At 38.2% G+C, this 24,067-nt stretch overlaps 2 protein-coding genes across 6 annotated transcripts in view; both read left to right on the top strand.

Annotated features, from left to right (window-relative positions):
- The window catches only part of ston2 (stonin 2), a 47,029-nt gene extending 32,884 nt beyond the window's left edge, over window positions 1-14,145 (top strand). Inside the window, exons 8-10 of one of the 5 annotated variants that reach the window (XR_008963677.1) lie at window positions 11,845-11,966; window positions 12,176-12,246; window positions 12,349-14,145. Coding sequence is in view for 4 of the 5 variants with exons in the window: in XM_057344096.1 (XP_057200079.1) it covers window positions 3,596-3,644 (49 nt within the window). In the remaining variant the exon portion in view is untranslated. Of the gene's footprint in view, window positions 1-3,595; window positions 3,692-11,844; window positions 11,967-12,175; window positions 12,247-12,348 lie in introns of those variants that run through there. The other 4 variants (XM_057344096.1, XM_057344097.1, XM_057344098.1 and 1 more) reach the window with 4 other exon arrangements.
- Window positions 14,146-15,285: 1,140 nt separating this feature from the next.
- dio2 (iodothyronine deiodinase 2) lies at window positions 15,286-18,734 on the top strand. The gene is made up of 2 exons (XM_057343820.1): window positions 15,286-15,948; window positions 17,094-18,734. Exons 1-2 carry the CDS (start codon window positions 15,730-15,732, stop codon window positions 17,646-17,648), a joined length of 774 nt encoding a protein of 257 aa, XP_057199803.1. The 5' UTR covers window positions 15,286-15,729; the 3' UTR covers window positions 17,649-18,734.
- The last annotated feature ends 5,333 nt before the right edge of the window (window positions 18,735-24,067 follow it).

Below are 24,067 nucleotides of genomic sequence, written 5' to 3'. Positions count from 1 at the left end.
GGAGTCGTATGTGTCGCTGATCTAAATATGAGGTTTACTGAGACTGGCTGGATTGAGATTATGAAGAAAATAAGATTGATATGATATTAAATAATAACACTAGTTGAAGGGTGACAGTGCTTTTTCATTGGCTAGGCCGAAACTTTGGAATAGTCTTCCAGTCTCCCTCCGATTAGTCTCTTCCGAATCTGAATTTAAATCCAAGTTAAAAACGTACCTTTTTTCCAAGGCTTACGACTTTCCTTAGAGTATAAGGATCTGTCACCTATCATTTTGTTTTTGATTGTTTTCCTTTTTAGTGCATTGCGGTCAAAACTGTTTGTATTTATTTCTGTCTTTTTAGCAAAGGTTTGTACAGCACCGTGGTCAACTACAGTTGTTTTTATTGTGCTTTATAAATTGAATTGGATTTTGACTATTTCTTAAACTTTTTTTGATGTTTATCTGCAGTATAATTATTTTCATAGTCTACCTTGTTGAGCATGAAACATTTAATTTTTATGGTTGTTATTAAAGATGCAACAACGTAGCATCGATACTAAATAGACAATTTTTTTACTCTTTCCCCGCCAGCATTTTTTTTTAAGTTGCCAGCCAGCGGCAGCATTTTTTACGATTTTCACAAAATTTGAATGGCTGCCCAAATATTAATTAAATACATAAACATACAATATATCAAATGAAGGAACAGAGCCTCTTCTTTTAAACCAAAAAACTTTTCATTTGTTCTTTTTTATCATATCTCAAAAATGTCTAGGTTTCTTTAAAAATACCAAAGGGATAATTTTTTTCAGATCAGATTTAGAACGATGATTACAGAGTATTTACTGGTTTTGAATCCGTTTAGACTGTACTGTTTTATAAGGTGGATAACACCTACTCCATAATAGCGGAAACGTGAATTGCTGTAAAATCAGCAACATGAAATGCCGTAAAATCTCATCTTTGGCGGGGAAGTGCTGTCTCTTAATTGAAGAGAAAACTCTGCATTGGCTGGAAAGGAGTTCATGAGCATGTTGAAATTATTAAATGTAAATAATTCAATAATCTAAAATGTAAAATATAAAAAAATTCTGAAATCCACAATCATTGAGGAAGCTACACATCTCTTCTACTCAGAAGTCGGTTTATTTAAATTACTTGTCCGGTGACCTGTCAGCTCCTGTCTGACAGCGGGTTGCCAGTCACAAAAACCACACTTCAGCACTTTTCTAACAAAGTCAAGGAACAGATCACAGATTTCATGAGATGTTGGTCATGGCAATTGATGGATGACAAGAATGTTTATGTAAATGCACTCCGACCTTCTGTTTGGACACCTATAGACAGAATTGTTGATGCATCGCATTTACAAATGACATATTTACTCACCCTCATATCATTTCAAATAACCACAGAGGAGATATTCGGAAGACTTAACGATTACAGCTAAAAACAACACAGAGAAAATGTACTAACTGCATAATCGTCTGTAAAAATATGCATAAAAAAGACAGGTCAGAAAGGAACAAAAAAGGAGCCATCACTATGGACATGGGACATCGGGGGCATTTACCATCAATATCACCCTGTGAGCAGAGGGTGGGCCAGACAGGCGATAGAGATGAAAAGAGGAAGTGGATCACGGGTCGAGTCGAGAGAGCAGAGGAGACAAAATGAGAAGAGGGAGCCAAGAGCCAATAGGACTGGAAGGAAGTTGTACATCCAAGAAACGAGAAATTATTGGACACTAAAATGACCATAAACCTCCAAGTTCACAGAAAAATGGCTTGGGAGATTCACAGAGGCTAAAACACCGTCAAGTGCAGCCGCGGTGCAACAAGTTCAGCAGAACCCCGAGAACGAGGCGAAGTGACTCAAGAAAAGAAAATGAAGTACAGTAATGTGGTTTTCTTTCTTCGCCTTTTTTAATAGTTCTCACCATACTGTTGTGAATGTGAACACATTTAATGACTACCCATGTGTGCGCAGTGTGTGCAATATGTCTTGCTGTTTTTGACAGCAAAGCAATGTTGATATTACACTTCAGCTTCATGTAACTCATACATGATATAAACATCCACAACCTGCCATGTCACTCAAGTGTAAGACACTAATAGTCATGTACTGTAATTGAATCTTTCTCTTCTGTTCTCTGTCTCTCCTCTCGTGTCAAATTTTGTTGACACAGACTTCCATTCCACAGTGGGTTGTTTATTGTCTGTAATGAACAAACAAAGTTTGATAACAGACCTCTTCTGTATCGCTCACTTGTGTCGGAGCAAATGTTTTCAATGCTGGATGAACAGTAAGGATCTTTTTTTTAAAGATGCCTCAATGATATAATGGTAAAATAATGCCATTAATGATAGACTTTTGATGATGTGTTACACTGTGTTTTGCTTGGTACAGAACACATTAGAACCATTATAATTTCAAATTTTGTCCACACTGGATGCACACCGGACGCGATACGAGGAATGGCTTGTTCTTAATGGGTCTGTTGTGTTATTTCTAGTACGTTCTATTGTCGTTGCGTCGTGCCGTGCTGCATCCGGTGTAGACACGTGTCACCAAGAAACAGTTTTAATAATAATAAAAGTTGAATTCAACTGGATTGCTTTCCGTTTAAACTGACTGAATAGAAACTTAATTATTCATGCATTTCAGGCATTTAAAGAGAACATTCTGGCCCTTGGTAACGTCGTCTTTCAGGATTGTTGCTGTGCATTTAAATGTTCTGTCTCAGCGCTACAGATATTGACTTTTAATAGCTTGTGTCTGAACCGCAGACTTACTGTTCAGACATCATGCTTTTTATTCCTTACACCTGTAACGCAACATTTTGCTGTCGTAATTCTTGCTTGGTACCAGGGGAAATATTTACACTCGACAGAAGTGTTGAAATCTCATAGTGATGGCTTTAACAGTCTGTCACACTTTAAGAATTCAAAACCGTTATTTCATGGTAGCCAATCATATTCATTATCATGCTCTAGCTCTGGACACTCCACGTGATACTTTAAAGGGTACAGCAATTCATTCGTATTAGCAAAATGACTGATAATCGGACTTATCAAATGCATTATTTTCACTATGGGGGCCGTGGTTCAATGCATGTGGCCAAACAGGAATGAAAGAGAAAATCATTTTTTGTTTTCTATATTATCAACCAGATGAAATAGATAAATGTGGATTATAAATAAGGTTGCAATTAAAATTCCAAAAAATGGTTTACAGTTTGATGGCATAATCTTTATACAGTTACCGTTTTATTCTCTAGTTTAGAAAAAAAAGATCCATGAAGAATAATGTTACTATTAATTCTGAACAGTAGAATAAAGTCAAGAGGAACAGATTTCTGGTTTGGTGTTGATAAACACTTGAGCCTTATGGATGAGGTTTGGGAGTATTGCTAAATATGAACCAAGACAACAAAAATGTTTTATGACAAAAAGAGGGCTCTTGTGAGAGGCACAAAGGCCATTCAAAAACCTTTATTTTTTATATTGTCCCATTAACCCACCATTAAGACTGCATGACTGTAAATCGTCACCATACAGAGTCAATTTATCATTGGGTTTTGATCTGTGTACTGTTTCTGTTCCTGCTACAGCTGTCTGGTCCAGATCTGCATTAGTTTGGCTTCAGCCCAACACTCTTAACCAGCCATTTCTCTCAAGCTGGGAGGCTGCAACTTTACAGCCAAAAGGTATTATGGATGAATCTCTTGATTCCTGCATTTGGCAAAGCAGCACATATTTGCCTATGTCTCATGAACAGCTGTGATAGAGAACTCACTATTAAAAACATTAAAATTGGGTGGAATTCCCCATATAGTACTTCATTTAGTAATGCAATTTATATCGGCAGGTGCACGAAAAGCTTGCGGTGCAAGAGTTATGAGCCTGTATGATCCATACATTTCTCATATTTTATCTAATGTACAAGGCAATGACTCGAGTGATCAGTTAGTTTAGTAACTTTATTTCCTTCTATACTCTCAAAATGGCCTTAGATTAGATGTTGAATTTTTTTCCATGCAGAGAAACAATAGAAAATCGAATGGTTTTAATGGTTATAATAGAAAATGGAATTGCTTTTAATGAAAAGTATAATAGTGTCTACTGTATGTGATGCATCCTATTGGAATAATGCCCAAAACACACTACAAAAAGGACATTTGTAATTGTAATAGAAAAAGCTTATGGTTCATAATGGTATTTTAATGGAAACCATTAGAATTTCTGTAATGGTTTCTATTGGGTTTCAATGTTTTTTTGTCAATTGTTTCAATTGAAACCTGGTTTCAAAAAGCGTCCCATGTGCCTCTTTGTACAAATAAGTTGGTCACGAATTTACTTGATTAGTGACCTAGAAAAATGTAAGAGGCAAAACTTGAAAACTCTTGAACTTTTCTTAGAGAACGTTCTGTATGTATACATCAGATTTAAGTCTATGAAACCGCTGAGGGGTATACATAGAATTCATTATATTTAAAGATTCCCTTGATATTTTTAAGGCCTGAGGTTGAACCACTCACATTTACTCTCACAATGCACCGGTTGTTTTCTCTGTACACCAGAGCGGATCTCAGGGCCGGTGCTGTCACATAATGTGAAAAACAGAGCTCGCACACTAATGCATGAGAGAAGCTTTAGCATGAGAAAATGCTTTTTAAACTGTGAACAACCTATAAGTAATCATTTTCTTGTTAATATATTAAAATAAATCGTCACGATCTAGTATTTTGGGCGTTTAATGAGAAATGTGTAACCTCTGTGCCATAAATTAAACAATTTTCTAAACAGGTCTCCCAGTCAGCAGCTGATTGGCCATGCAGATAGTCCCGGCCCCTCCCCAAACTCACGCCACTCGCCAAAATTTTGCCACCGTTTTACCCACCTCTATAGAGATCAGACATTAAACCGGTTAATATCAAATGAGGGCAGACATTTGACCAGTCTTATCAGATGAAATGTTCTGCATGGGTAAACAACCCAGTTGTAGTAGTAAAGTTTCCCACCACCATCGGCAGTCTCTGATCTACTTGTTAGAAGAGTTTCCTGCGTTCTGGACAAACTGAACCCGTGACCTCAGGGCGTCAGGCGTGCCAGTCAGCGAGCTACCGGCGGAGCCTTCAGCTTGTTAGTCTGAGTGCCATTTGATGCCCAGGGGAGATGCGTCTACCACAACAGCCTATAGTACGTTCAGTAATTGACAAACTAGTTTCGCATCATTAAACCACTTTCCTTTCTTAAAATCTGCCTCCATCCAGGCCACAGTATTATTTTGACAGGCTTTATTGTGTACCAGTAAAAATTGGGTGGACAGACACAATACCAGAGAGTACGTCAGACGTGGATGCGGTAACTGAGAAATTCACTGGATTTCCATTGCTTTACCCGAAGAGACTGAAAGCGCAGCTATGAGATGTTCTTGTTTTATTTTATGACTCTTTCTTTAATGAGAAGCTCCCCAAGCCTTAACATTTCAAACTTAAAACAATGCTCGTGACCAAATACTTTGGTACTTTTAATTGGTTGTGAAAAGTGAGTGTTACATACCAGAATGAAGCTGGGAGTGGTTGAAAAAAATCGAAGGGATTGTGACGTTAGCCGAAAAGGAATGTTGTTTTAAAGGCGGAACAAGTTATTCGTTTGATAAAAGAAAAATGTCGTTAATTGGAAGAATGTACACTTAGACAAAACCACTGGGACATTTCTCAAAATATCCTCTTTTGTGTTCCACAGAAGTAAATCAATCATACGGATTTGGTTCCAAACCTGTATCAATTTCTTTGTTTTGCGAAACGCAAAGGAAGATATTTGGAAGAACGTCAGTAACCAAACAGACCTCATCCCCCATTTACTGCCATAGTAGGGTAAAATACTGTAAATACTCTCAATGGGGGATGAGATCTGTTTGGCTACTGACAAATATCTTCCTTTGTGTTTAGCAGAATATGGAAATATATACAGGTTTGGGAACAATCTGAGGGTGACTAAATGATGACAGAATTTTCATTTTGGGGTAAACTATCCCTTTAAGAGCGACCAGACGTCCATCTTTGCCATACAAAGGTTTTATAGAAATGGATATTTTATGCAGGTTGGGTAAAACCTAAAGGTAAATGAACTTTAAACGGTCAAATGGGCCAGTTGAGTTACGGTATGTTGGTAAAACACTTCATGCAGCTCATTTGGTTCATGTGTGTTACGGGATCCGAATGAACAGACCTTGCATAAATAAGACGCGTTCGCCCTCAATGACCTTCCAGAGGTTTTGTTTCCTTTGGTGTAACGTATACATATAATCCACAGAATAAATCATACAATCGCGGTGGGCAGAGCCGGTCGATTTAAACACAAAACTTGTTCTGCAGTGTCCTACCCAGCACAGAACGTTCTGTTTATTGTAATACAACAAGGCTGTGGCCATAACCGAGAACAAAGCCTTTTGTAGAATAGAATGAAACCGCTTTCTAAATCGTAGAGTGGGCATACGTTCCATCTGCATGTGGGTGAACGGTGATGAAAGGAGACGGTTATATTCCTAAAGATAGATAATCCATAAACCTGGCATGTGTGCGGACTGTCTGGGTCGCTGGGGAAGATCTGATCTCTGGACGGAGGCAGAGGGAAGACATTGTTCTAGTTCAGGTCCCGGTGCCAGCTCATTACTATAGCACGCCAGGTCATGAGTTCATGGGTTCTGTGAGAGGTGGAGGATCATCTTGATTACTGAGAAATTAAAGCAACCAATCAATGTTTTCTTGGAAGTATGGGGGGCAGATGGCTGTTGCATTATGTCTGCAAGTAAAATATAAGTGAAAAGTCAAATGTTTCATAAGTGGGCTGATCGTATTTCTTCTTTCTTGAGCTGTTTCTTATTATCATGTAAGGCTCGGTCTCCCTTCGATCTGGTGCCGTGCTCTTTTCCCCTGCCAAAGACTTTTGTTAGTTATGCAAAGTTATGTACTGTAAGGCCTGTGACAGTATCTGTGTCCCGTTGATTCGTCTCTTCAGGTTCACAGCTACTCTCATGTAATGCAACTTGGAAGCAATGCATGGCCTTCTTTTATTGAGGTTTTATTGAATCAAAGCAGATGCAAAATAAATGAACTGTCAATATTTTCTTCTTGTGGGATGGAAATGTTTCGCTGGTTGAGCGCAGTTGATTTGTTATGCAAGTGTTTTTTTTAAACATGCTGTTTAAATTTATCCACAATGTCGCATCACGTTTCATCCGATTATTCGACATTTTAAGCACCATTTAATACATAAAAAATGTTTTGTGATCTGATATAAATAATAAGCATGAACCTGCCACGTGTCTTGCTGTGGATTACATGCCCCCCCTAAACATGACACGACACAGACAGACGTGTAATTCTGAGAACTCTTGGCAACGCTGACTTCAAATCTCCACCGGCAAACAGAGTCAGCGCCGCCCACTCGACACGTTTTTCATGCCTCAGCTGGGAGGCTTTTGCCAGCTCATTCAATACATTTTGTGCGTCCAGTTTCAAAACAGACTTTACCTAAAGCATCAGAGTCTGTGTTAGTGTAGTGTCCATTTTTTGTTTGCTGAGTAAACAGCGTGAAGTGAACACTCCTGTTAAACTTAAATCTGTTCACAGAAGCCGTCGAGTTCCCTTGAAATGTAACTGTTTCTGGAAAGCGTAGATTATTTTGATGCATTGAGCTTTAATAACATCCAGTGTGGCACTTTGATCTGAATGGTGTGGGGGGATGGAGTTGCGTCATGAAGACCACCCACGACACTATAGCTTTGTACCATCGCTTTTGCAAATGTGTTTTGCAAGATAAGCATCAGTTTTACAACTTCTTACAGTTGTCGCTAGAACAATTTTGCAACCAATTAGCAACGCCCTAGAAACCACTGACAGTGTGCCAGCATCATGGTATGGTGAGTTTTGTCTGGGTGAGCACCACTTAACACTTAACATAATGCCACCATGTAAATATAAAGCTTTTATTATGATTATACATGAACCAGGGTATTACATTTAGATTAGCCTGTATTTAAATCAATTTATTAGTATAATAATGCAAAATAAAAGAATAGAAATGCTAATGACGCCTTAACAAAATAAAAGTCAAATGCATGACTGTGCATAAACACTGTGTGCCCACTTTTTCTAATCATTTTTTTTCTAATTGTTTAACACTAATTCATGCATACTGTAGCTGATGGGACAAGTGTAGCAATAATGTGGTGAATAGAATTAGAAATAGAATAAAATTGAGGGAAAGTGCTTTAGATTGAATTATGCATGTTGTCTCTATTGGTCTCTTTTGCTGTATTAAAGTCCTGTAAATTTTGAATAGAAGGTACAGGACATTATTGGGTGAAGAGCAAGGGAATGTGTTTTCCTAAAGTAGGCACACTACCTCCTAGCCCATAAATCTGCGAAGCATTTCTCCTTAACAATCAAACAACGTTTTGCACTATTGTTAATAGAATTTATTGAAAGCATTTACACATAACCAGAAACGTATACGAAAAATACAGTATATATACACACACACCTTGAATGCAATAGAATATATAGATAGATAAACCTATATAACTAAATCTCCGTCATGTCAGGTTGTGTATTGGTTTTGAAGTATATTTTAGATCAATACATTTAAAAAATCCATTTCAGAATTTCAGTTAATCAGTCAATAATGCCGTTCAGTCATGGTCTTAATACAAAAATGCTGGGACATAAATCAGTATTTCATGAACCCGCAGTAACAGTGAATGACTTTCATGAACCTGCTGTGCTGTATGTAGATCTGTTACAACAATTACTACATTACATACGACCAGTTCTTTCCAAATCTTCAGTAACGTGATTCAAAATTATTGCCATCATCATTCTCTGCATTTGAGATTATATACGTGCTACTTGATTTTTAATGGAGAAAAATAACATGCATAACAGTTACGATAACAGGGGGCAGAGGCTATTTATGCTGATGTTTGATTATTTGTGGTCCCCACAAATTTTGTGGTTTCTCTCCCTGGACAAACCGTCCATGCGTTTTTTGGATACACACTATTCCACCCCCAGCTGTCTCTCACCCCATAAACCCCTCTCACCCCCCAAAGGCAGCCAGAACGGGAAACAGCTCATACTGTTTATAAATGAGACTATACAAACCTTACTCAAAGACTGGAGGTTTCCTTAATTTTCCACCTAGACGTCTCTGTGCTTCAAGACCTGCTTTCGTGTTTTCTTTCATGACTTCTTGTTACTGACATTTTTTTTACTGACAAGCACAAATTAAAGTGGTAGCCAGTGAGGGGTAGGATCTACAGCGACTTGCACAATATGTATGCCTTTTGAAGATATTATTCTATGTTAACAGGGTTAAAGTTTTCTGTGATCCAATTGACTAAATTTGAATTACGGTCTCATAAAAAAGAACACAATTTATCCCAAGGACGGGATTATCCCACAATTGGTCTTTTTCTCTGTTTCTATATTCAAAGCCTTTGGAGGATTTTGATGCCTCTAAACATCTGCAGCAACATTTCTGCAGCTGCCAAACTTGCCAGAGTAATTAATCACATCCACAAGATAGTGACTGGGACTTTAATCACGAAAAATGAACATAAACAGAGAGAGGGAATTGGTTATTGTAATTATATGTATCGTACCACAAATGTCAGGTGCATTATTATTAGTAATAGATTCTGATTCGTATTCTATTAGGACAGATGAGAGTTCTTATCTCAGTTGGTATCACTTTACATTAAGGTCTCATTTATTAACAAGAGTTAATGCATTAGCTAAAAGGAACAAACAATAAGCGAAATATTTATTCAATATTCAATATATATTTTGTCATTAATTTATCTTTGTTAATGCTAAAACCAATACAGTTGTTCATAGTTCATATTATTTCATTGGAAATTAACTTCTTAACTTTACTTAAATTTTGTTTTATTTAAATTGTGTTATATGTTAATAACTAATGTTAACAAATACAACCTTATTATAATGTGTTACCTGTTTGACCACTAGTCAAGTCAAATTTCATATTTCATGGTTGAATTAAAACGACATTTAGGTTGAAATTTTTAGGTTATTTATTTATTAGGTTATCTTTTGGACAAAAGATAAGAAAAAAGTTTCTTTGGAAATCATGTATACGTGAACATGTATAATTATAGTACAATGGTAATTTAACAGGGACAAAGAAACGAAATAAAACAACAACTTGAAGGTAATTAAAGCCAAACGCTTTTTTACAAACAACAAGAATCGGGAGAGGATTAACAATCATTGAGTTAGAGAGTTGTAGTAAAGCAAGTAAAGCTATTTTCATATTGTTTTCTTTGAAGTTTTGTTTAAAAACAAAATCAATTTCATTGATTAACTGGCGTTACAGAGAGCTAAAGAGATTATGGCGATTGGTGTTAGTTTCCAGTTAATCCTATTATCCTGTGGTTTCTGGCTTTTGAATAATGATTCAATTACCTTGAGTACTAATAAAGCTAATGTGCAAGACGTAAAGTCATAGATAAGATCAGGCAAGTGTGCTTAGGTGCTGAAAAACTTGCGTTTGTTCCATTGTCTTTACGTCACTGACCTTTAATGGTAATGAATAATCAATTTGTTGATGTTAAGGGTTTTGTGTAGAGATGTTGTGTAGAGGGCAACCTGATCGTCAGGTCTGATACAACAGGTCAAGATATCGCCAACATCTCATGATCCCAAGACATCCTTCCACGGAAGCTACTGTACGCTTGGCATTTGTGCGGAAGCAATGTGATGCATCTAGGTTTACAATACATGGGTCAGGCTTGCCAGAACTCCTGGATGTGTTTTTAACTTTTGCATGACCCAATTCTTGGCCTAATCCATCATCCCATTTTAGAACATAGTTCTCTGCCAACCATCTTTAAAGTTGTTCCCTCTGTGGAGAAAAGATCAAGTTAGTCCTGTAGTTGTAATTTCCTATCAAACATATACTCGGAAAAGAAAGTTTTAGACCCCAAATAAGACATTTTGCCAAGCTCATGTTCAGACCGCATGTTTACTCAGACTGTCTAGCAAATAGCACAATTGGCTCTCTCATGATAAACAAAACCAAATACTGACGAGCGTAGTGAACCTCCTCGCCAGCATTTCGAGGAAATCGGAAGAATGGAGCCACACTGGGCTTGTGGTGTGCCAAAGTCCTTGACTTTCCACAGCTGACAGGGTGTTTTTAGCACTCAAGGAATGGGATGAAAGTTCCTTGACTAAGCGTTGAACTATCTTCACTTTTTCCTCTATTAAGTTTAAAGGGACCGCTCACCCAAAGATGAACATTTAGTCAGCGTTTACTCATCCCCATGTCAATTCAAACCTGTTTGGATATTTTGAAGAACATTGGTAACCAAACAACTTTGGACCCCACACAAAAGTACACAAAACCAACAAGACATTTCTCAAAATATCTTCTTTTGTGTTCCACATAGAGGAAAGAGTCATATACTGTATATGTTTTGAACGACATAAGATGAATAAATAATGACAGAGTCTTTATTTTAGTGTGAACTATCCCTTTAGAAGATACAGTAAAATTCTAATATTGTGTTTGATCTCTAGGCATTTATATGGATACATATTTTCTCTTACAAAAAGCTCTTCTTTGGTGGTCATCCAAGTCCAGCTGTCAGTGTCCTTTTCTCAGTCAGTTGTATCTGGTTGTCTTGTCAATGTTTAGGTGGTTAATATGCTCCAGTTAGGTGGTTAAGGTTGTAATTACGCCATTTGGCTACAAAAGCGTCCTTTTCCAATAACATTTTCACATTAGTTTTTATAACAGTAGATGTTTACCAGTCCATTTATTTTCACAGCTCAAAAGTTCTAGTAAAGGCCTTGACATTGGGAGCGACACCATAGGTGTCATCATGATTTTCTGGGAGTCGTGTGCCAGCCTTGCAACTGAGATGGAATGTGAAGCAACCGCTTTCTTCAGGTATTTTAAAGTTCCTTGTTTTGAATCTATGACCATTACTTGTCCGGAGCTTTAACCAATCCAACACCATTCATTTAATTCATGCTATCTGCCAAACAGTATTAGTGGTATATGGGTATAAAGGGGAAGGGTGTTTTGGAGTTTTTTGGAGCGTAGTGATGAGATTCACATGGCATAGTGATCATGTTTCTGATTATCTTTATTTGCAGTATTGCTGACAAGCATCCGAGATGAACTGCTCGTTGATTGAGAATGCCCAGTGCTGTCATCAAGGCAAGGGGTGGGTGTATCATATAATCTAAAAAGATGCCATATACTTCATTTGTAATTTCAGCATTTTATTGGCTTAAACTTTAAATTGCAAATTCATGTCATTTTTCAGAAATGCAACCAAGGATTGTCTTCAGTTACAGCTGGGCAAGCGTGCAGAGAACCCACAAGCTTTACATCTAATCTATGCACATTCAACTAACTGTTCACTCAGCGAAACCCACTGCTGACCGATTTGACACGTCTGTATTACATTTTCAGTCAAATCATTTAGTCTGCAGGTCGCATTGTATGTGCTGTTACATAAACATGCACTGTTAGATTTTGTGGTGTGAGAGTGTAGTCGGCTAATCCTATTCTGTGTATCAGGATGAGCAGGGTGAAAGTAAGTTCAACCTTTCACAAGCAACTAAATATATAATCAGAAAGAAAATACATATGCGACTCATTTTGAGTGGTTGCTGGTGAGAGTGCCCAAAACATCGTGCTTAAAATGATTGGAAAGTTGGTACGATCAATGCATACTGATAGCACCCTAAGCTCAGTAGTTCACAGTCTGGATGCACTTCTTGAAAAAGCATAAACCTCTTTTTAGTCCAAGAAAGACCGACGTAGGCCAAAAAGAGTTCATTTAGAACGAGCCACCAGCTCATCGCAGAGGTAGTAATTGAATTTTTGGCTATATTCCTGTTTGTTGTGGATGAAGACGTCGCCAGCCAAGTTTGCATTCTCATTGTCCGTTGGCTTAATTCCTGCTTGTACACACTGTGCAGATGGGAATAAATATTTGCAAGGAACATATAAAACAGATGAGACCGTTTACAATTCTGAGCCACAACAATAATACAAGCAATCCATCCACTTGGACTCATTGAATGACTAAAACGAATGAGGATGATATCAACCAGTGTAGCGTGGAGATCATAGCATGCGTGTTTTACGGTTTCCGCGGAATAAAAGACACCAGTAGTTTATATAACATTTCTAAGCTGATTCAACAGGACAGAATGTAACATTTGACTCGAATATGTTTCTATCTGCCAAAACAATCTGAAATCTGAGGGCATGAATATTACGTTCTTCAATTCTTCAGGACGCTATATTGATGTTGTATCAAAGGGGTTGTTTTATGCAACGGGTGATAAACAGAGATCTGTTTTGGGATATTGTAACGTTTGTTATGGTTTTGGCAACCTGAAAGAATGCAGCCACACCTTTGGTTTATATTCCAACCACGATGATAAATTATACATATCAAACAATCGTTACGGCTCATTTGGATCAAAAGCTATATGGCACTGGGCCGTCAGAATGGTTAAGATTATAAAATGACCAGGAAGAAACGATGGAGAAGGATGCTTTCTAACAATAATTTTCTTTTTGCAAACGTTTAATTTACAGGAGATTTCTCTTGTCATAACAGACAAACTGGATCGAATCGAATATTGAATTTGTCAGAATATTGTCTTTTACTACAGAACCTTCAAGTCAAAGTGTGAATTGATGTGTTTGAAAGATATTAGGAAGGAAGCAACTTGTTTACACCATCAGAAAAAAATTTAGTCTGTCTTTTTGTGATGTACCTTATGATGTTCTAATGTGTACCTTTAGGCTTAGATAAGAGATAAACGTATTTTTCATTGTGTGTTAACTAATAGAACCTTATTGTAAGGCTTAGGCGTGACAGTGTTTTTGGCGTGGAAGGCGTAATCGTTCCTATGTGAAATCATGTGATACATTGTAACAATGATAAAAGCTCTATAAACAAGGCTTAAGCAGGAAATAATTGATTCGCTGAATAAATAAAAACCGCTGTCTGAAAACAATCTTCAAAAGTGAATCGTTATTCTGCTCTGGCAAGGATCTTTTGCCAGTATACATGTTTATATCACTGTAAACATAAATTGCATAGCATATTATAGACTTTATGGCTCTGCATATTTTCATAATGTCCTGTTGCCTGAAGTTCAAGACTTCATTTCCAAAAACAACACTACATCGTACCACATGAATTAGACTGAGCTGAAAAACATAATTGCAACACTTTCAGGCCCTGCGCTAGCGCTCCAGCAAGGTCAGTTTTGTTTAAGAATGATGTTGGACCGGAGTACCAAACAATATGGACTGGACACCCAAACAAGTTCAGGCTTGGTGTGCTCGTAAAGACGAACCCATCGACCCATCGCATGCAAGTCTGTAAGTTGAGTGTCAAGAGAGACCCACCGAGCTGGTCATGAAACTAGGCTGAAAGGGAGAGCGATATTCCCCACCCTGCTCGATCCTGCTATTGTTACGGCACTATTCATGTGGGACTGGCTGATGTATAAGATAAACAGATTTTCATAATTTCCCCATCCCCTGCTATCCTCCATGTTTTCTTTTGGACTCAGATCTAAGGTGAAAACCACTGTAAGCAGCCTCTCATGTAAACACTGTGTACACAAGTAGAGATGGATGTGTGTGTTTGAGATGCAAATGACCACAGGACAAAGGAATCTTTGTGTTGCTGACCTTAATTGGCTTGGATGAAGTTTCTGGGTCAGTGGGATAAGAGACGATGTTGCCCTGGCCGCTCTGCCGCATATACAGTATGGAATCACGCTGAGGGTTACCACCCGGAGATTCGAGCGCTATGATCTCCACCAGATGAACTTGGTCATTAAACATAAAAAATCGTATGACTTATAGAACCAAACCAGTTTGGCAGGATATCAGGAAGCTCTGTGATAAACAAGAGCAAACATGGTTAAGGGCGATGTCACATTGTCAATCACACTATAATTACTGGAAATATTTGTGGGCGAGGCCATGTGGCTCTCCATGCACTTTCAATGGAGGAAAGAGTATAGCGTTAAGCTTTGTGTGTTAATGCTTACCCGACCACAACAATGATAAGCATCCACTTATTTGCAGCACCAACAATTATCTAATCAGATAAGTAGATAAACGGTCTACTTTTATTTGCTTAACTCATTTTATACTAAATCTGTCTATCTGTCAGTTTATCTATACCTCCCTAAAATCATGTCTCCAATTACGCAGGTTCACGCGTAATCGCCCCTGTAATCAATAACCAGTTTCCATCTTTATATTGCGCGTCACGTCTAAAGAGAAAGCCCCTTGTTGTGACGTCAGGCTCCCACCACGAGCTTTATTTTAAAAGCCCGGAATGATTTACGGTCTAAAAACACACGGGGCGATCCGGGAACCTGCCCAGCGGAAAGCCTTTAGTTAACTGTAAAGCGAAAAGGACGGGAGAAGACACCGGCGCTCCTCCGTGCGTCTTTACGCCCGATGCTTGGCGAAGCGCAGAATCGGGTTCACCGTGCGTATACGCCCACATACTCAAGTCGGCTCTTCTTTCTTTAGGTAGATGAAAGTTTGCTAGGAGGGGGGACGGCAGACGAGATGATATCTGACCAAGATGAGTCGGAAAGGTGAACTTGAATAAGAAAAAGTGCGCGTCAAACCACCTGTTACAAATCTGCGAGAAATGGGCATGCTTAGCGTCGACCTCCTAGTGACTTTGCAGATCTTGCCAGGTTTCTTTTCCAACTGCCTGTTTTTCGTGCTGTATGATTCGGTAGTGCTGGTGAAGCGCGTGGTATCACTCCTGAGCTGCTCGGGCTCGACGGGTGAGTGGCATCGCATGTTGACCACGGCCGGTGTGCGCTCCGTATGGAACAGCTTTCTACTGGATGCCTACAAACAGGTAAGGATGACAGCGGGTTTTGGCGTCTTCGAGTGTGTCTGCTTACAGATTCAAATGTTTTCGTTATAATCATTGGTCAGTGCTGTGTTAATGTAAGCACAATAATGTAACGTTTGGTGACACTTTCAATTACAGTGTTAATAATGAATAGTTAAAAGTTTACTTACACCCAAAACATGTTGATCAAAGTGCAAGTATGTTTTCAGCACTATATTTTTCAGTATTACTAGAAGTCAACCACAACCCATGTTGAGTAACCTTTAGCCTATTTTAAGTTGTAAATGACTAAAATAAAGTGCAATTTGTTTTATGTTTTTTTATATGTGACATTTATAATATGGCACGCATCCTGTTACATACGTATATTATAATGGTACGCATCCTAGAGTTTGAATATATTTGTTCATGCCACACATTCAGTGCAGTTCTATTCACTTTGAAAGTGTGTGAACTTTGGCCTCCAGACAGTCAGTGACCTCACCAGATATTCATTAAATGTCTGCATCCCCGTTCCTGTTACTTTTTAACTGAAAATCAATCAAACATCACCCAGTGGGGTAAACTATAGCAGGTTAATGGGCATGTATTGTCCTGCCTAGCCATATGTCATCATTTGGTTGCATAGCCTTGCCTGAGGCAAACATTTTGTGGCATAATAACCACATTTTTTATTAGATATGGGATGAGAGTAATTAAGCAATAATTGAGTAAGAAAACCAAATGCACTCACTGTCACAGAATGGCATTATTGTAAAATGTCTTTTGTGGGCTCAAAGGGATCTTGTGCTCATTATGTAGATTAGCTTAAAGATGCTTAAGATGCTTAAAAGTTTAAGTTCTTATCCAAAAATGTGTATACTAACACATGCTCAAAACATCATTATCAACTTAGAACGGTGATAAAGCGTAGACTTTGTGAGTCTTATGCATCTGTAACTGTGAGATTCAAGGATCACATCACTTTAGGTTCTTAACTGCAGATACTGTTAAACCAGTTGTTAAATCATTTTTTCACACTTAGCTCATGCTTATTTCACACGTAACTCTTAAAGGCTTTATCTCTTATTCCTCCACCGAAATAAGCACTTTGCACGATGCAATCTCTGTAGTAAACTGTTCTATGAATGTGTAACTGTTTTGTTTAGGTGAAGCTGGGAGAGCCTGCTCCAAACTCCAAGGTGGTGAAGGTTCATGGCATAAACAGATGCTGGAGCATCGGTGGTAAGAGCCCTGACAAGTGCCACCTGCTGGACTTTGAGTCTCCCAACCGCCCATTAGTGGTCAACTTCGGCTCGGCCACTTGACCCCCCTTTATAAGCCAGCTGCCGGTCTTCCGGCGGATGGTTGAGGAATTTTCAGACGTGGCAGACTTCCTGCTCGTCTACATCGATGAGGCTCATCCCTCGGACGGCTGGGTAGCACCTCCCATGGAGCCCTATTCGTTCGAAGTGAGGAAACACCGTAATTTGGAGGAGAGGATGTTGGCAGCCCGTAAACTTCTGGAGGTTTTCTCCTTGCCCCCTCAGTGCCAACTGGTGGCGGACTGCATGGACAATAACGCCAACGTAGCCTACGGTGTGTCTTACGAGAGGGTGTGCATCGTACAGAAAAACAAAATCGCTTACCTCGGGGGTAAGGGTCCATTTTTCTACAACCTTAAAGATGTTCGCCATTGGCTCGAAAAGAGTTACGGGAAGTGAATGTTTTTCGAAAAAAAGTCAAATAGCCTTTTCTGTGAATGCTAGAAGAATTTATTTTTGTATGATGGACGGAAAGGAGGATAAGGTGCTTTCAGAGACTGTTTAAAGGTGGCTCCAGTGGAAACACTTGGGCTGGGCTCCAAGTCATTTTTTTTCTTGAATTGTTTAAATTGATCAGCAGGTGTCCTGGGTGGAGTTCAACATTCCTAACCACTTTACAATGAAATGAATATAGACACTCAATACTGACATGTGGTTTGCACTTCCATTTTGAGACGATTCGTTGATGCACTATTAATACCTTGTTCCTTCGCGAAATAATGTCGAGTTTGAATGTGCAATATTTGTATGCGACGTAACGGATCTCGCTTATGAACGTAAACCAAATTGCTGAACGGAAGAGAAAGCACAAGCACCCAGCTTTTTTATAAAAAAAGAGAATAATTTATTTTTATTGACATTCAATGTCTTATTTTTAATATGTGGCCTGTTTATGCGGTTGTAACGTTTTTCCTTCCCCTGTCGTAAAATGACAATCATTCATGTTCCATTAGCCATTACATCCCTGATATGCTGTCCAGTACGTTTCACCAGTAATCACGGATAAATCACTCATTACTGTACAAAGAAAACAATTTCATTTCACCGTTCTTGGTTAAGAACTGTAACTTTTCATGAATCCAGTAGTCCCAGCTGTCTAGTTTGGACACTTTGCTTTTACTGCAGTGTACAGGAAAACTGATGTAAAGTGGCTGTTTTACTCCTGAACGTTAGAGAAGTGTTTTCGAATGTTTGGCTAGAACTGACTCTGACGGATTTACAGTCATTCGCTTGGATCGATACAGTGTGGGTGTGTGCATGAAAATCCCAGACGAAATGGTCGCCGGTCCTGTCTGTGGTTGGATGAGAGACCACACCTCTCTGCTCTGATCCAAACGACTATGACTGTTAACATGCTGAAACGATCACTCTGAATCTGTTTGAGAAAGACTGTTTCCATGTAGTACAACTGATTTCTTCCTTTTAATAAATAAAAGGCAAGAAAAACTGCTGAGCTGCTGCTCGAATGATTCCTTTCCCTTTTTTGTCTTTAATTCTGGGAAATTTCAATGAGGGGTGATCGGCCGCAAGGAGTTCACAGGAAAACTCCAGATGGTGGAAAACCCTTCTCTTCGAGCGCATGATAATTAAAAGAAAAGAGAAGGAAAACGCGACAGCCGTAAGGGGTCGTGGAGTACACGTGATTTAAAAATGTGTCCGTAGCAATGCATAGAGAGATGAGTCTGAACATGTGCACCACAATCAGACCGTGTGACGCACAGAGGTCTCTGGCTGAACTTGTGCTTCTTTAAGGCTGCCAATAACTAAACGGCAAAAGCTCAGGGAGAACATGTCCCAGGGAAGTACCATGAAACAGAACCCCTTGTTGTGGCCGGGCATCGCTTCTCCGAGCGGAAAGATGTTATTCACAACTGTCCCGGTCTTGGAAAGCACCATGCTGCACGATAGAGCGGGACAAGTTGCCAACGTTAAAAATGGATGCACCAGAAAAAGAAAGTTAAACAACGGGGCCAAACACAAGCCCCACTCCAGGAAAGGGTCCCATGCTGTGCCTGCTAAGGATTGTGTCTGGTAAACAGGTACTGAACAGAATTCTAAGCAGCGTGTGAAGTGTTCTCATTGGTAGGATGCAGAACTGAGGGGGAAAACCCGGTCCGTTTTTTTCGCGTCGCGCCTTACGAAACCGTATCTTTGCCAAGTAGGCCTGTATAAATTAAAGTGAAATGTTTTTGCAGATATTTAAATGTATGTGTATGCAGTTCAAAGATTAAGGCATTTATGCTCATCCTTCGAAAACAGACTGTTTGGTTTGGATGGTAACGGACCGCTCTCTCTAAAAAATGATCCTAATATCAATATATTCAGGAAATCGGCTCAGCGTCTGACCTGAGGGATGCCAGACATTTTATTTATATTCAATACAAATTTTCCCACGCAAGTATAAATGAAAGAGAGAGTTTGTCTTGACATAACAATTTTAAGTCGTAAGTAAATTTGGGGAGCCATTAGGAAAGCCCTCTGACCTTAGTGCCAGGTCTTGTATATTTTATCTTTCCCCATGACCCATGTAACACAGCTGTTAGTGATGCACACAGTAAATGATGGATATAGGGCAAAACCATGCGTTTATCGAAGTTTTGTAGATATTGTAGAGCCAAGTATGTGCAGTTTAAATAGTTCAAAATGGAACATGCTTCAAATACCTTGATGACAAATCAAAGCACACCAACTTAAAATGTAAGCTTGAAAACTTGGCATTCTTCATCCATTATTTACCTCCTTTAAATTTGTCGATCTTTATATGACCACATAACATTATAAAACATGATATTGCGGGTTCAGAAAGTGTTCAAAAATATGATTATGAACTCATTTAATAGCTCACGTTTTTAGAGTGTAACATTTTTCATGTTAACCAATTCATAGGCATAATTTATAAGTAAAGTTGGAAATAAATTAACATTCCACTGCGAAGGTGAATCAAAGCTTTGTGTACTTGTTTTCTCCCTGATGTTAAAACCGCTGAATGAAAATGAAAAACTCACAACTTCTCCTAGAGGTATGAATTTATTTTGAATATATTTGGCATTAAGATGATCCATTAGGAATGTTGATCCATTAGGAATGTTGATCAGATTAGAGCAGTGGTAACATTTGCTTGCATCCTACTCGCTTGGACCAAGTTTCATTTATTTGATTAAAGTCTTTAATGAAACGGAATGTTTTCTTAAAGGGCCAGTGTATGAATTTTAGAAGTGAGGTTGGGAATTGCAACCAACGGCTCATTCCACCGCTCGCCCCTCTTTCAAAGCACTATGGTGGCTGACACAGGACTAAGATGTTGTTTTCGCTTCTTTTCCGAAGAAGAGCAGTTTGTCCGTTTAGGGCTACTGTAGAAACAACATGGCGGATTCCATTCAAGGGGACCCACGGTGTATGTAAATAGAAATAGCTCATTCTAAGGTAACAAAAACATAACGCTTCATTATGTAAGATCTTTATACACATCTCAAGACAATTAATTATATTATATTGCATTTCTGTCAGATCCTCCAAAAAGCCACACACTGGACCTTTAACATTCATTCAGTCAGACTTTCTATTTGATCTTAAATTGAACTTCATTCTTAATCACTATTATTAACATTACAATAAATCATAAAATGTCCTGTACGTCTGATACAAGTTGGTCTCATAGATATTGAATCTTCATGTGAAAAATTGTATAGACCTAACGGTATAAATCTTGTAATGCCAGTTTCCAAAAGCTCTTTCATAACTTGGTTAGGGTTGTTATTAAATGATTTTACAGACTTGTTAAATAATACATTCATGCCCAAACTTGATGGCTAATCATTTCTGAAGCTCAGCTATATTTAGTTTAGGCAGGGATGACTAATCCTTTATGAGGCCAAAAAGATTTGGTTTTAGTTGGCACTAGGTGTTTGCTGCAGAAAATTTAAGACCAGGTGAGGTGTAGTTTCAAACTTAAAATGTCCACTCCTTTGGCTATAAGAACAGTTACACTGTGAGCTGGCATTAGCCAGAAATACATTATACTTTCTTTGTGACAACTTGAATCATTCAAGTGCAACATAAACATTCCGCTTAAAACATCTGAGTGGTTGATTCATTTGTGATTTTGCGCCAGAGGGATAAAATGACACTAAAATTACCCATTCAGATTTACAATTCGCAATAAAATATTCCAGTCTGACATATGTTTTTCATCACACTCTTCTATAGGGAACATCTAAAAATGACTGGGTCATCTTGCTTTCTCACACCTTTGATGTCTTGAAAAAAAACACACTTTTAATTACAATGTACTCTTTGAAAAGATTTACTGCAGACAGCAGCGGCTTTTCCAGGATGACAGTATCTCAGGTGGGTTCTTCTAAAAGCCATTGGTTAAGATGTGTTTATTGCGCCAGCGAGACCAGCTCGGCTCATTACTCTGACAAAACATCTCAATCTTCTGGCAGCTGCCCTGATGGGGTCTATTTTCCAGACATTTATTTACAGTATGTCTCCACAAAAGCATCTCTTGTTTTCCATAATAATAGGAGGGGAAACGTTTATTCACACTTTCGTGAATGTTATTTTGTTTTGCCGATATACCTCCATAGTAACAATGTCTGAACTCCTCCTCGTTCTCCACAAAGGCTTGGTTACAGAAGCCTAATATTTATGTTGGCTTGTCAACCCAATGTAAATGTGCTCATTTCTCTGACCAGATCTCACCACTTGTCATTTTCCCTCCATAGACTTTAACTGACATATGAAGTATTTCTTCAGCTTCTTTCATCTCTAAAGCTACTTAATTTAGCGGGATTAATCTGAGAGTTGTTTACGGTCATATTTTTCTCACCACACAACCTTCAACCCTTTGATATCAAATGTTTTAAGAAATTCCTCTTGTGAAGAGCTTAAATCAGAGTATTAAGCTTTATTAAGTATTGCATACTGAGCTTTCAAACATTACGTTTTTTTAGAACAAAAAAGTAGTTAACTTTACGCATAGTGTACGCAGCATCCTTTATTAAGATATTATTCTGGGATTTTAAGCAAGAATAATGCTTAAAGTATCTTGCAGCAAATCTCTTTTATTGTTTTATTATTTTGTTTCTCTTTACCATTGACTAACATTAGCAGACTAGTTACTTGAACTCTTTAACCAAGTAGGCGAAGTCAAGCCTCCACAAATTTGGTTTCTTTTGTATTCACACCCTATTACATAAACTCTTAAAATGCTTCAAATTGCTCTGCAAATTTGGGTTTACACAATCACACAATTAATAGTATCAGTGGTCACAATCGTTAACTTTTAATATAACTAATAACAAAAATTACAAGTCCTCATACAAGTGTCTGCAGCAAAAACGTGGAAACTTTAGCTATTGGAGCTGCGAACCAGGAAATCCCATTAAGGTTTCCAAACTCAAAAGTTCTTTTAGAGTTGAATTAGGAAAGGACTTTCTTTCTTTCCTTTAACAAAAGAGAGGAAGTCTTTACAAGAACCATACTGTTCAGTGACCGAGATTTTGCTCCACTTACACCAAGCAAGGGAATGTTTGGGAAAACCGTGGCATTGTCTTCAGACAATACAGCATTGGTACATCATGCTGTCTTTGTCACGCCGGCCAGCACATTTCATCACAGACTCTTTTTCTGTCCTCCGGCTGCTCAGAATCCCCACTGCAAAACTCTGGTGATCACAAACATGCACCTGCACTTAACTGACAGGTCTGTAGAGGGCGCTGTGCAGTCAGTAACAACAAACACAATATGAACTTGCATTTTAAATGATCTGTTTAGTAAATGAGGCATCTGTAAGCAGTGTTGTGCAAGTTACTTCCAAACTGTAATACATTACAGATTACTTGTTACTGTTATTTAAAAGTAATCCCTTACCTTACAATATTACTGTCTCAGAATTGTAATACGTTACATGACTCCTGTATTACTTTTGAGTTACTTTCACCAAAATAACTACAGAAGTAGAACTTAACATTCTAAAATAAGTCTTTGAATTTTTGTATTTTCAAAATACAAAATACTTCTTGGCATTCAACCTCTTTAGACTGCTGATTTCTTGAATTAACTAGGCTATACACAAATAAATACAAAAAAATACTAGATTAAATGCATTTAAATACAAAATACTATTACAAAATAATAGTATTTTGTATTTCAAATGGATGTATTTGAAACACTGCCCATCCATGCAGTCTAATAAGGAGGTTGATTGGCAAAAAGATACTAAAATACTAAGATTAAATGCATTTAAATACAAAATACAATTCATTTTTTTTCAAAGGTATTTAAATGCAAAATAGTCCCATCCCATCACTGAACTAGATTATATAGAATACTAGTTAGTCATCATGTAAACGTTAGCATACCTTGTCATTGCTGCTGGTCACAGGGATCTTGTTAACTAGCTTCCTGAAAGCAGCCCAATGACCCCTCAAAACCAGCCCAAAGGGAATGAAAACTAGCCCAATTATTTTCCGGTGTCAAATCAAAGTTAACAACTGCCAAAAGAAGTTTCTATTGCTATATTTACTTATCTGAATGGTTTCCTAGGTATTGTACAGTATATATTTTTTGTTCTGATGAACTCAAAAGATGTTTTGGGGGATTTAGGAAAGCAAACAATTCTGGGTCACCTTTGACTACCATTATATTTTTTTCTGCTATGGTAGTCAATGATGCCAAAGAATTTTCAGTTGCTAACATTCTACCAAATATCTTTGTATTCAACCGAACAAAGAAATGTATACAGATTTGGAACAACTAGAGGGTGAGTAATCATAACAGAATTTTCGTTTTTGGGTGGAGTGTCCCTTTAAAAA

Source organism: Triplophysa rosa, linkage group LG10, assembly GCF_024868665.1.
Source record: "Triplophysa rosa linkage group LG10, Trosa_1v2, whole genome shotgun sequence".
Taxonomy (NCBI): Eukaryota; Metazoa; Chordata; class Actinopteri; order Cypriniformes; family Nemacheilidae; genus Triplophysa; species Triplophysa rosa.
This window is presented reverse-complemented; position numbering and strand designations above follow the sequence as displayed.